Source organism: Pelophylax lessonae (assembly GCF_965119305.1).
Source record: "Pelophylax lessonae genome assembly, chromosome: 1".
Classification (NCBI taxonomy): Eukaryota; Metazoa; Chordata; class Amphibia; order Anura; family Ranidae; genus Pelophylax; species Pelophylax lessonae.
Window position 1 is genome coordinate 129,749,167 of NC_138768.1, and position 14,522 is coordinate 129,763,688.

Here is a 14,522-nt window from a genome sequence, read left to right on the forward strand (position 1 = left end):
GTTGCCCTCAAAAGGCTGATTGTATCTGTAAGATTATTTAAATTTATGCAGGGCTTTTCTTCTCAGAGAATAGGTACAGGAACTCCACCACGTCAACCCCCCCCCCCCCCCCAAATCAAATTGAACAGTTGGTGTGGTCAAATTGCACTAAAAATGGGAGGTTCTTAAAGGGGCAATAAATACCAGGAGTGTGTTATGTGCAGAATTCAGGGGTGCCCTATGCACAGAGTGCAAAGTTCGGGGGGTGCCCTATGCACAGAGTGCAACGTTCGGGGGTGCGCTGTGTACAATTAGCAGGCTTGACAAGCGACTATGCAAAGTTTGCAGGGTTCAGCTCTCTTTCACAGACTGTCCACATCTCACTTTCACCCATCCTCACCTCCAACCTCTGCATAAACACTCACCCCATCCCCCACCTCTGCACACACCTCCCTTCCACAGACCTCATCTTTATCTCCCCCCCTCCCACTTTCCTCTCCAAAAGCTTCCACCCATCTCATCTCACCTGGCCTGGCTCTAGTATCTCCCAACAGTGTAAGAAGCTCCGCCTCTCTCTCTCTTACTTGCCATGGGCCTTGTGTTTGACACATGTGGTATAAGTTATTTATTGCACATTTACTCCATCAGAAGATAAAGTAATTGAAAGATAGGGCAGCACAGCATCTTCGTAGTTCGCACATTTGCTTTGCAGCACTGGTGTTCTCTGTTCAAATACCAACCAGGGTACTACCAGCATTGAGTTTGCAAGTCCTTGCTGTGCTTGTGTGCCTTTCCTCCCACACCGCAAAGACAAGCTTGTAGGCTAATTGACCCCTTTTAATATTGAACCTAGTATGTGTGTGCATGCATTTGAGACAGGGACCCCAGATTGTAAGCCCCTTTGGGACAAGGACTGATGTCAACGTACAGAATACGCAAAGCATTGTAAATTGACAGCGCTCTATAAATGGCTGTAATAAATAAATATTTCTCTCTCCTGAATTAAATGGTTTCCATGGTGAGGACTTCTATTATATTGCAGAAATATCATTTTCTATACTGAAAACCTAATGAATGGCTAGTCGATTTTCAGCATTACACTTTATAAAAAAGTATGTATGCAGGGTGCACATTACCATCATTATTATCATAGAAGTCTCTGTAATGACCTGTGATCTGTTGTCAGTGCGCTGGGCACATCTCCATTGCTGCCGTTTCACACAGTACATGGCCTTTGGCAGCAGGAACATTGATAATGAGACATAAATACGGCTGTCTACAGGCCAGATAGCAATAGCTAAAAATCATAGCCAATGTTAAAAAATGGCTAAGTACTTAAAGAATACATTAGCAACTGGCGGCTAAATGTTACCATCTACTAGGGGATTTAGCTTCTTTTTTTTTGTCTAAAAAAAAAAAAAAAAAAAATTTTTAGGAATTTTCAATAAAGCAATACAACAAGTAGCAATAAATATACCTATTGTTCTCAGGTTACTGAAATTACCATTTCTGATTTGCTTTTATAGCATACTAACGTTAGAACATTGTGCCCTGCTGTGCTTAAGGGCTCTTTCACACGGGCTTTCCGTATGTCCGCAAATCATCCTATTTTTTTGCGGATGATTTGCGGACATAATGTAAGTCTATGGCATTGCGGATGTCAGCGGAATACCATCCGCTGACATCAGATTTCCTTCCTTTCAGTTCTGTTCCGTTTTTTCGAACGGAACAGAACCCCATTTTTGTTCCGTTCAAAAAACGGAAAGGAAGGAAAATCGGATGTCAGCGGTGTCATCCGCTGACATCCGCAATCCCCATAGACTTACATTAGGTCCGCATATCATCCGCAAACGGATGGGATGATATGCGGACCTACGGAGCGGATGACAGAAATGTCATCCGCTCCGTGAAAAAAAAAAAAAAAAAAGGATCGCAGCAGACCTTTCACACGGAGAAAGCCGTGTGAAAGAGCCCTAACAGGTCTATATTATCTACTTTTGTTTATCTTTACAGTGCTATGAAAAAGTATTTGCCCTCCTTTCGGATTTTTGCCACACTTAAATAATTTAGATCAACAAACAAATTCTAACATTACACACAGATAACCCAAGTAAATACAAAATTAAGTTTTTAAATGATGATTTTATTTAATAAGGGAAAAAAATATGTCCAAACCTGCTTGTCCCTATGTAAAAAAAGTAATTCACCCCCCCCCCCCCCCCCGGTAAATCATGAATGAACTGTGATTAACCACATTTTTTGGGAAGTAGACTTAAATTTTACTTGCCACACGCAGATCTGGTTATTGCCAGACCTGTTGAATCAAGAAATCACCTATAGAAGCTGTCTGACAAAGTGAAGGTCACTAAAAGATCTCAAAAAGCAACACATCAGCGATCTAAAGAAATTTAAGAACAGATGAGAAATAAAGTACCATATTTATCGGCATAAAACACGCAGCCATATTCTAAGAGGGAAGTTTCAGGAAAAAACGTAAACTTTAAATTAAGAACTCTGAAGCAAAATAAGGGTAGCTCAGAACTTTTTTTAAATTAATATTTATACCACTTATAAAAGGTAAATAATGTAATAACAACACATTAAACAGCCCCCCTACACATTAGGCAGCCCCCCTATTCATTGCACAGCCCCCTTTAGAGTACACAGCTACCTTTACATTGCACAGTCCCTCTGCACTGCTAGGAGACCCCCCCCCCCCCCCCCCCCCACCGTCTCCTGTGATAGCCCTGCCAGCATACTCTAAAGTTAAAAATAAAACCCTGCTGGTCCTTTTCATAGATCCTTACTACACTGTGTCAGTGTCATTGTAAACCAATGCCTGCAAATACCTTATTAGCTCTGTTCTTTCATGGCCGCCACGTGACCACTCTCCTTTGAGGTTTTATGGCAGGTCACGTGACCGCTCTCCTCCTCCAATCTGAAGCTACACTCGGAGGAGGAGGAAAGCGGCTGGAAAGAACGGAGCTAATAAGATAGTGACAGGCACAGATTTTCAAAGACACAATGTTGGAAGGATCTAAAAAAGGTCCATTAGTGATTTTTTTTCTTAACTTTAGAGTACGCTCGATTTCCCCCCTCCGAATATGGGTGGAACATGTTACAAAAGGTGAACTTAATCCCTTAAAGCAGGAAGAATTTTGAAGTGCTTTTCTGTGACATTTGTCAAGCCATTTTCGTAGAAATATTTGTACAAATTTTTGTTCGAAAATCAACTAGTGGACAGCTAGCTTCTTATATTGTTCCCTGTGGAGACCGTTGAATCCCAGACCCAGGTTTACACATGGCCTCACCAAGCTTAAATTTATCATCACTTCTGGTACACAGCCCAGCCTATTGTCAACCAAATTTCAGATACCAGAGTCTCAGTGGGCAGTAGTCTCCAAATCAGGATGGACAGAGTTCAATCATAACCTAGAAGTTGAGGTCCTGTTTACATGTCCTAAGATGTAGGTTCTCCAGGAATTTTCCCAAGAAAGGTCGCATTAGATTGCTTACATTTGGCCAATTCCTGCTTGAGATGGCAAGATTTTGAATTTTGAATTTCCTTTTCCATACACAGGTCACGTTTTGGCCAAAATGACTGAATCAGCAGAAAGTCAAGTTGTGGGTGGCCCTGCTACACAGCTTGACAAAAGTTGATAGAAAAACGAACTGAGCGGGGTGGAAAACTATTGGGTGAACAATAAATGCCTCCTATCAGATGCAGACACTGTTCAGGAATTCAGACAGCTGCGGGAGCCATGGCTGCTTGAATACAAGAGCTAGCATTGGAAATTCCACCTTCCAAGCTGTTGAATGGGGCAATCGTGACATGAATGGAGGCCTTTACACAAGAACCAAAAGGCATTAACAACGTTTTTTTGGACTTATCAGGTTCTCTTTAAGTTACTGAAAGCCACAGGCTTTGTACAGAGTATTGACTTCATGGAAACCAAAAGACCTAAACAGGCAGGATATGACTCATTTTCAGGTTTGCCACGATTATACCTTTAACAGCACAAATATGAACAATTAGATATTTAATAAATGTCTTATACAGTATTTATTGCCTAAGCATGCATACTTCTGCAAGAAAATGTAAAATAAAAAACACCTTTAACTAATAAACCAAAAAGAGAGCTGTATGCAACATCCTATTTCTATTTTTAGAAAAGCCATTCTTCTAAGCATTCCCTATAACAATGGATGATGGCTTTCACACAAAAGGGATGCAAATAAGTTTTTTTTTTTTACCTTTTGGCTTCCTCTAGGTGGCATAAATACTCATAGGCAATGTTTTGTCGCCTCCTTTCATCCATTTCCTCTGCGGAAAGCCTTTCATCATCCACGATAGCTGGAAACAGAAACAAAAAGTCAAATCCCACAAAATGACAGGGTAGGCTAGTTTCAAACAAATGGTGAACTCCATTAAATAAATGCTATGCATATTTACAAATCCCCATTTGCCAATTAAAAGCTCATCATTTTCAAATCTCCGGAGGCTGGTGCCGAGTTTTCCTGCCTGGATCTGGGGCTGGACACACATTTTTTCTTAGTCTTTATTCTTAAGCACTTCCTTGTGTTTGTTTTCAAGGTTTGTCATTTGAAAGTTGCGGCTTTGTCACGTCTGTGAAACCTCTATAATCACAACCCAGCCAAATCCCAGGGATGGACAAATCCACACATGAAAGGGAGGCCAAATAATGTGCTGTCGAGAAATACGTTTGCCAGGGTAGATATTTAAAAAGGCACTTAAAATGTTTGATACGTTGTAAAAAAAAAAAAAATTTTTTTTTTTTATTATTATTATTTTAGTTGATGAAGTCTAGATTTACAGAAGTATATTCTTCTTTAAAAATGTGTCTTCCTTTTAGGACCGTTCCCCCAAGTTGCTACTTTCAACTCCCCGTGTGCGGATGTCTTCTTCAGCTAACTGGCTGTAGAGGACACACGTGTGTGTACATGTGTGTTCCCAGCCAGGGATGTGTGCATCTATTCAAATACACAGCGCCTGACAAGCCACACCTCTGTCCCCTCCTCCCAGCTCTTGACAAACAGCTGCAGGAGCCAATCACTCCCTTATCCTCGCTATCTCAATATACAACTCGAGAAGCAGTGCACATTGTGCAGGACCTGTCCCCAGTGCTTGGGGATAAGGGGACTGTAACTGTACTGGGGCATTTCTTTACCTTAAAGCAGAACTACATTGCATCCGAGAACCACAAACCAAAAACGCTATTTAATAAATGTTTGTTATTTAAAACAAACGCCTCCATCCATCCATGTCTCAATGCTTTAATTTTTCTGAGAAAATCACAGATAAAAACACCCTCCCAGCATTTCTAACTGCAGCCATCTCGAGTAAGGGCAGATGTATCATGTAGCATTTGCTTCCTGGAATCCATCTGCCCATAGCTCAAGCATGCATGCAGGAGAGCGTGCTTAGCTGAGAAAACCCCTCCCCTTCCTCTCCTCCTGAAGACTCCTGGGTTGTATGCCCTCTTTTGCCTAGGCACCAAAACCAGGAAGTAACTAAAGAAACGTAAAAAAAAAAAGTTTAACACAAGTAAATCTAATATACCTTCCTATCTATTTACCAATGCTACCAGCATAAGGATTACAAATAATCAATGTTGATTGAGAATGAGAAGTTTCACTTTAATGCTTTAAATGCATTAAAAGAGAATTATGCAGTTCATTTTTTTTTTCTGAATCATACTTACCTAGATGGATGCAGCATCCTTCCAATGTAGCATCTGTCCCCTGTCGGCTCTAACACTGAGAACCAAGTGATCAAAACATCAATTGATCACTCGGGTTTCAAGACTCCCTGAGCAGAGAGCTGGTGACCCCCCCCCCCCGATTACTGGAGCACTGGGCTGTGGAGGGGGAGGGAGCGGCTGGCTTAGGTGCTCAGCGGCTCGCTGAAAAGCTGAGCCTGGAGCCAGTCCAGGCATGTGGGCAGATCCAGACTTCATTGTCGTGATCTTGCCTGACCCTGCACCAGCCCGCTGTCTGCAGAAAACCGGTCACAGGAGGGCAGAACGACTTGCACTTCTGTGATCCACAGGAGAAGTACAGCCAGACCAGCTTTGGCTGTACTTCTCCTTTAAGGTAAAATAAAACCTATTAAACTTTAAAAGCACTGGAAATTTTAAATGTAATTTATAAAAGCAAGCTAGATGAAACCATATTAGTCAAAAACATACAAAGCAAGATAGAAAAATACTAGAGTTTAACTGGCATACCTCTTGCGTTCTCAACAAAGGTATGCACACTTCATTGGGTCAAGCAGCACTTTCAAACCTAAGAGTGTCATTTGTTTTTTTTAAGTTTAAGGGGTAGTTCACCTTTAAATCACTTTCAAAAAAACAAAAAACAAAAAAAACCTTAATATTTATCTAATATATTAAATAGCATTAATCAGGTTGAGCTGTTGACTTTTAATATTAGGACTTTTACCTGTCCTTGAATCCAGCAATGTCAGCACCACAGCCAATGTTTCCACTGGCTGTGGGATGCTGCGGCCACCACTGCTGGTAAGGGAACCCAGCCATGAAGCCTTGCACGAAGCATGCTGCGCTTGGTTACTGGCCTGGAAGCAGAGGAAGGAGGAGGGGGCCAAACTTCTGACGTACCTCGCTGCTGCAAGGTCCAATGAAAGTGGGGACAGGTAAATGTCAAAAAGGTACCCCCCCCCCCCCAAAAGGTGCCAAATGTGACACTGGAAGGGGGAGACAGATTACCGGAAGTTCCACTTTTGCGTGGAACACCGCCTTAAGATAGAAACCTAGAAGAGTGATGGCAGAAAAAAAAAAAAAAACAAGTGATCACTTAAGTCTGCCCCATTTTATTATATATATACAGAGATGTATAGTAACGAAGTAGAACTACTTAAGTACTGTACTTAAGTACCGAAATGCGGTATCTGTACTTTCCTAGAGTAGAATTTTTTTCTCCTACTTCTACTTTTACTTCACTACATTTTTTCGATGATTTCAATACTTCTACTCAAGTATTTTTTTTTTGTGCTGCATAGTTACTAGTTACTTTTAAAAAAATTACCACTGCCAGAACAGTAGATGGCAGGTTGCATAAAGCTCAAAAAAATGTGTATAATGTCATTTGTAAATCAGCGCATACGAAAATAAAGGCTGTGTATAATAAAAGCTGCTATACCAAATCTTTCCAATAAAAACAAAAAATATGAAACAAACAAATAAATGGTGCTACAGCGCTTAAAGTGCATCAAGAAACTGCTAAAAAACACAGGTTAATCATTTGAATAAATCATTTGAAATAATAAAAAACAATATGATGTTCAAACTTTTGACTTCTTTCTTTAATAACTACATAACACAGTACTTGTACTTCTACTTTCAGTACTTGAGTAGAATTTTTTTTTCAAAACTACTGGTACTTTTTACTTTTAGTACTTAAGTAGCAAATTTTTTGAAAAAACTACTTGCAATACTTAAGTAAAAAAAATGTTGAATACTTTAGTACTTCTACTTAAGTAACTTTTTCTGCGAGCACTTCCACTTCTACTCAAGTAATTTTTTGATCGAGCACTTGTACTTTTACTCAAGTAGAAATTTTGAGTACTTTATACAAGTCTGTATATATATATATATTTATTTTTTTTTCTATTAACTTTCTTTCCTGAATACAGATCTAGGTTTGTCCTAAGCATGTTTGAATCTATTTACTGTTGACTAACTCACTATCTCTGCTGGAAGTCTTTTCGAAGCATCAACTACTCTTCTGGTGAAAGAATACTTTGCAAAATTAATTTTGAACATTCCTCCTGCTAGTTTGAGGTCATATCCTCGGATTCTTGATTTCGGTTTCATATTGAAAATACTGCCCTCCTGAACCTTAGTCACACCCTTGATGTATTTAAAGGTTTTAATCATGCCTCCCCTTTCCCTTCAGACTGTACATATTAAGTTCCTGAAGTCTCTTCTAAAATCCTTCAGACCTGTCACCATTTTTTTGTTACCCATCTCTGGACTCGTTCTATCTTATCAATATCTTTTTTGTTTTTGAGGTCTCCAAACTGAAGACAATTCCTGGAAATTCATAGAGACTGATGCAGACAGATCTTGTGAAGGTGTCTCGCACGTGCTCAAAAAGTTGCGCAGCATGGGCAAGTTCCTCTGTACTCACGGACAAAAAAAAAAGTTGCGCAGCATGTGCTAAATTCATGTACCGGTCTAGAATTTGCACTTTAATTTGGTGCAAACTGCGTATGAGACATTTGGAAATTTCTCTGTGCCAGGGTCTCTCTCTGTACATCAAAAGCGTGTTGGTTGTTGGTCTAAATTAGTTCCACTTTTGTAAGATGAACCGTCAGGATTTAATTATGAATTTGGCGCATTCATTGCACCACAATAGAAAGCAGCACCCCTAAGTGAAAATGTCTAATCTGGGCCCAAAGTGTCAATATTTTGTGTGGCCACCATTATTTTCCAGCACTGCCCTAACTCTCTTGGGCATGACGTTCACCAGAGCTTTACAGGTTGGCACTGGAGCCCTCTTCCACTCCTCCATGACGACATTATGGAGCTGGTGGATGTTAGAGACCTTGCGCTCCTCCACCTTCCATTTGAAGATGCCGCACAGATGCTCCATAGGGTTTATGTCTGGAGACATGCTTGGCCAGTCCATCACCTTTACCCTCAGTTTCTTTAGCAGTGGTCGTCTTGCAGGTGTGTTTGGGGTCATTATGTTGGAATACTGCCTTGCGGCCCAGTCTCCAAAGTGAAGGGATCACGCTCTTCTTCAACATGTCACAGTACATGTTGGCATTCATAGTTTCCTCAATAAAGTGTAGCTTCCCAGTGCCGGCAGCAATCCTGCAGCCCCAGACCAATGACACTCCCAGCACCATGCTTGACAGTAGGAAAGACACACTTGTCTTTGTACTCCTTACCTGGTTGCCGCCACACATACTTGATACCATCTGAACCAAATAAGTTTATCTTGGTTTTATCAGACCCCTTCAACCTCTGCAGCAATGCTGGCAGCACTCATATGTCTATTTCCCAAAGACAATCTCTGGATATGACAATGAGCACGTGCACTCAACTTCTTTGGTCGACCATGGCGAGGCCTATTCTGAGTAGAACATGTCCTGTTAAATCGCTGTATGGTCTTGGCCACCAAGCTGCAGCTCAGTTTCAGGGTCTTGACAATCTTCCTATACCCTAGGCCATCTTTATGTAGAGCAACAATTCTTTTTTTCAGATCCTCAGAGAGTTCTTTGCCATAAGGAGCAATGTTGAACTTCCAGTGACCAGTATGGAGAGTGAGAGCACTAACACCAAATTTAACCCACCTACTTCCCATTCACACCTGAGACCAAGTAACACTAACGAGTTACATGACACCAGGGGGGAAAATGGCGAATTGGACCCAATTTAGACATTTTAACTTAGGGGTGTACTCACTTTTGTTGCCAGCGGTTTAGACATTAATAGCTGTGTGTTGTGTTATTTCGAGGTGACAGCAAATTTACACTGTTGTTATACAAGCTGTACACTCACTACTTTACATTGTAGCAAAATGTAATTTCTTCATTGTTGTCACATGAAGATATAATAAAATGTTTACAAAAATGTGAGGGGTGTATTTACTTTTGTGAGATACTATATATATATATACACATATACACATACATACACACACACACACATATATATATATATATATATATATATATATATATATATATATATATATATATATATATATACACACACACACACACACACAGTGCATCCGGAAAGTATTCACAGCGTTTCACTTTTTCCACATTTTGTTATGTTACAGCCTTTTTCCAAAATGTATTAAAGTCATTATTTTCCTCCAAATTCTACAAACAATACCCCATTAATGACAACGTAAAAAATTTGTTTCAAACCTTTGTAAATTTATAAAAAAAAAAATCCCATGGACATAAGTATTCACAGCCTTTGCTATGACACTCAAACAATGGAGCCTGGGTGCATCCTATTTCCACTGATCGTCCTTGAGATGTTTCTACAGCTTGGAGTCTCCCTGTGGTAAATTCAGTTGATTGGACATGATTTGGAAATGAACACACCTGTCTATATAAGACCCCACAGTTAACAGTGCATGTCCGAGCACAAACCAAGCCATGAAGTCCAAGGAATTGCCTGTAGACCTGCGAGACAGGATTGTATCGAGGCACAGATCTGGGGAAGAGTACAGAAAAATTTGTGCAGCATTGAAGATCCCATTGAGCACAGTGGCCTTCATCATCTGTAAATGGATGAAGTTCGGAACCACCAGGACTCTTCCTAGAGTGGGCCGTCTGGCCAAACTGAGTGATCGGGGGAGAAGAGCCTTAGTCAGGGAGGTGACCAAGAACCCGATGATCACTCTGACAGAGCTCCAGCATTTCTCTGTGGAGAGACGAGAACCTTCCAGAAGAACAAACATCTCTGCAGCACTCCACCAATCAGGCCTGTATGGTAGAGTGGCCAGACAGAAGCCACTTCTCAGTAAAAGGCGCATGACCGCCCGCCTGGAGTTTGCCAAAAGACACCTGAGGGACTCTCAGACCACGAGAAACAAAATTCTCTGGTCGGATGAAACAAAGATTAAACTCTTTTGGCCTTAATGGCAAGTGTCATGTCTGGAGGAAACCAGGCACCGCTCACCACCTGGCCAACATCATCTCTACAGTAAAGCATGGTGGTGGCAGCATCATGTTGTGGAGATGATTTTTCAGCAGCAGGAACTGGGAGACTAGTCAGGATCGAGGGAAAGGGCGAAGGTTATTTTTTCTACAGGACAACGACCCTAAGCACATCTGAATATCTGAAAATGGCTGTGCACCGACGCGATGTGTGTGCTATTTTTTTTTCCTCTTTTGGTTTAACTAGATGAACTTGCATCTTTTTCAGCCAGACTATGTAACTATGCTGGTGACCCCTTTAGTTAAGCATCCTAGAATTCCATTCACTTTCCCACTACACGGTCACACTGTTTGCTCATTTTGCAATCATCTGAAATGATTGCATCTAATCATACACATGTATATTCATAAGGAAATTCTGTGTAAATTGAGAAATTGTAGGTTTTGTACTTGTTCTAAATCTGTAATTAAAAAAGGATTACAACCATCACATCAGCATAACCTAGGGAACTAGCATTTTTACAAGCCAAAAACAGCCTCCCCTACTTCCTCATTACAGGATTCTATTACCCACAGAAGCACGCTACAATTTCAATACTGCTAAAAAAGAGGTGAAACTTAAAGTGGAACTATACTCACCTTTAGTTCAGTGATGCAATGTCATGGAGCTCCCAGGTGGCCAGGTTCAAGGCCTCAATCGCTGTCCACATTCATTGGCTGGGCCAATTTGACATCACTCACTCACATGGGCTTGAGATCCATCATCTTCAGCATTGCTGAAATTGTACAATGAACTGAGGATGCGCAGCTCACTGTACAGGGGGGGTGCAGGCAAGTAGGTAACTCTAGGCTACGTTCACACCTCAGGGGGCCAAAAATGAAGGGGCTGCTGTGCCCTCAGGAAAAATGCTCCTGTGCCTTTTTAAACCACAGCGGGAGGGAAAAATCGCATGGTGCTTTTACACCATGCAAATTCCTGCAACTGAAAACGCATTGCGATTTCAGATGCGTGGGGGGGGGGGGGGGCCATTAAGAATGAAAGGAGCAGTGTAGTTTGGCTGCAGGTATGGAAACGGGTGTGGTTTACACAAGGGTCTTGCACCTGTAACCACCCACACAAGTGTGGACCTAACCTTAACCACTTGCCGACTGCCTAACGCCGATCTACGTCGGCAGTCAGCCGAGGGCTACGTCACTAGCTTGTGAGGGTCTAGGGAGCGAGCGCGCGCCCCCGGAGGCGTGGTCACGGACCCCCCCGCGCGTGTGACCAGCGGACCCGATGTCCGCCGGTCACTCGGCGATCGGCGGGGGAGAGGGAGAATGTCAGGCAGCTTGTGTAAACAAGCCACCTGTCATTCTCCTCGCTGTAAAGACACTGATCAAACGGATCTAGTATGTAGATCCGTTGATCAGTGTCCTTACAGCTCAAGCCACAGCCAATCACAGTAGAAAGCACGCCCCTAGGGATACACACAGCCCCACACTCCCAAATAAAGTTAACCCCTTCACAACCAGTGTATTTTTACAGTAACAGTGCATATGTATAGCACTGACTACTGTAGAAATGTCACTGGTAACCCCAAAAGTGTCACAAATGTCAGTCAAGGGTCCGATCTGTCCGGCCCAATGTCGCAGTACCGCAAAAAAAAAAAACGCAGATCGCCGCCATTACGCGTTAAAAAAAAAAACAACAAAAATCTTTCCCTTTGTTAGTAAACGCGATAACTTTTGCGCAAACCAATCAAAATACGCTTTTTGCGATTTTTTTTACCAAACATATGTAGCATAAAACAAATTGGCCGAAAATTTTAAAAAATTTTTATTTTTACTTTTTTTTGGGGGGGAATTTCATATAAAAAAATGTGAAAAATATTGTTATTTTTGCAAAATTGACGCTCTTTTTTTGTTTATAGCGCGTGATCAAAAAAAATCGCACAGGTGATCAAATACCACCAAAAGAAAGCTCTGTTTGTGGTAAAAAAAGGACGTCAAATTCGTTTAGGTACAGCATCGCACGACCGCGCAATTGTCCGTTAAAGTCACGCAGTGCCGAATCGCAAAATACCCCCTGGTCAGGAAGGGGGTAAAATCTTCCGGGGCTTAAGTGGTTAAAGTGGTTGTAAACCTCAGTCATGGAATCCGAGCAAAGCACATATATCTGTAGTGTTTATGTATAGCTCTCTCCAACGTTCAAAGCCCTGGTTCATACTAATGTGATGCGTGAAATGCATAATATTCCATGTGTTTTCCCCACTGCATAGCAGTCGTACGGCTTCTTCGTTATCTGCTGCGGGTGTCAGTGTTAGATTGACACCCCAGAAACAGATCACAAAACGCAGTGTGATTGCTAGAATTGCATTACATGGGTGTGAACACCTATGAAATGGGATTCAAGTGCAGGGGCCCTGCACCATTTTGATGCAGATGCAATGCGATTTCAGTCATACAAAATGTATAGCTGAAATTGTACCGCACAGACATCGCATGTGATATGCACATGAATGCAGTGCGATCCCTGTGCAAATCACATGCAGTGTTCCGCATGCACTAGTGTGAACCTAGGCTTAGTGTCGTTTCTCTCTGGTGCTTCGTTCCTCTGTTACGAGCATGAGTCACTTCTCAGAAGTTTTCCTGACACATTAAATACATTTGTGTGGGTTGGGAGGGGGAGAGAGCTCAGAAAGGAGCTTGCCTATGCAGAACACAGTTCTTCTAATGTGTGGAGGGAGGTGTGTGCCTTTCCTCCAATCAGCTCTCACACACTGTTACTGCAGCCCCTCCTCTGTGCTCCTGACAGATGAAAAAAGATTTTAACACTTTTCTGCCTTTTTGAAGGGGTGTAGAGAAGACTGCAGATAAACAAGTTAACCTGTGTAGGAGGATTTGTTTCATCTCTGTGCATCATCTGAGGCTGTTCATTTCACTGGGTATATAGGAGGGTTTACAACCACTTTAATGCAGAAGAGATAAAGCATCCCTTCTGCATTAAATACCCTGCCTGTTCGTCCATTTTTATTTTTTTCCATAAAGTTCTATTTTAAGCTGGCCATACGGCTCAACAGGGACCGCCCATAATTCAATCCATGTTTGGACAGGGAGGTTGTACAGAAGTTGATCTACCAAACAACAACCCCGTTGAATTTTCCATGCTTGATCAGCGCTGTAGGATGTAGTCTGCAATACTGATCAGTGTGTTCTGAATAGCGGGGAATCCTCCCCGCTGTCAGGCTACAATAGCGTAGCAGGGAAGATTCCTCTATCCATATAGAGTGTGTGTGGATGGGGGATTGGCTCCTTTTTTTTTTTTTTTTTTAGTTTAACCCGCTGGTTGAACAGAACAGAAAAAAAAAAAAACAACACTTACTCCTCTGTGGGCTGTCTTAGGCTGATGACACATGGGCAACTCTGCCCCTAGCCATTCTGCACCTGAAAATTTGTCAGGCCGGGTCACTAATAGGCTACCTGTTTTGTCCCTTTGGAATCGCTCCCTCTGAAGATGAGGCAGTGAGATGGCACTGCCATCGCTGGCAATCAAGATTCAGCAGTGTCCACGCCACCGACACTCCGCTGCATGTGGCTGTAGAGAGCGTGATACACAGGTAGGCTTCATAGTGATCCTGCATAGCAAATTACCGGTATTATTATAATGCTAGGCAATGAGACAGTTATGTCCCAGAATTAGATTTGCCTCCCAAAAATCGAAAGGATTCACAGGGATGCACAAGACCAGATTGTATCTACATTTGGCTAGTCACTCATATTGCCAAGTCTTAAATAACTGGGACACCTGAAAACAAAGCCTGGTATGGTGGCACAATGTATACGTATGTGGTCAGATTCTGCACTCTTTAACCACTTGACTACCAGGGCAATTTTG

At 41.9% G+C, this 14,522-nt stretch overlaps 1 protein-coding gene across 2 annotated transcripts in view; it reads right to left on the minus strand.

Annotated features, from left to right (window-relative positions):
* The window catches only part of LOC309561249 (ras GTPase-activating-like protein IQGAP2), a 506,552-nt gene that overhangs the window by 379,464 nt on the left and 112,566 nt on the right, over positions 1-14,522 (minus strand). For both annotated transcript variants that reach the window (XM_082265047.1, XM_082265046.1), the window contains exon 2: positions 4,234-4,333. In XM_082265047.1, the coding sequence (XP_082121173.1) occupies positions 4,234-4,333 (100 nt within the window). The remainder of the gene's footprint in view (positions 1-4,233; positions 4,334-14,522) is intronic.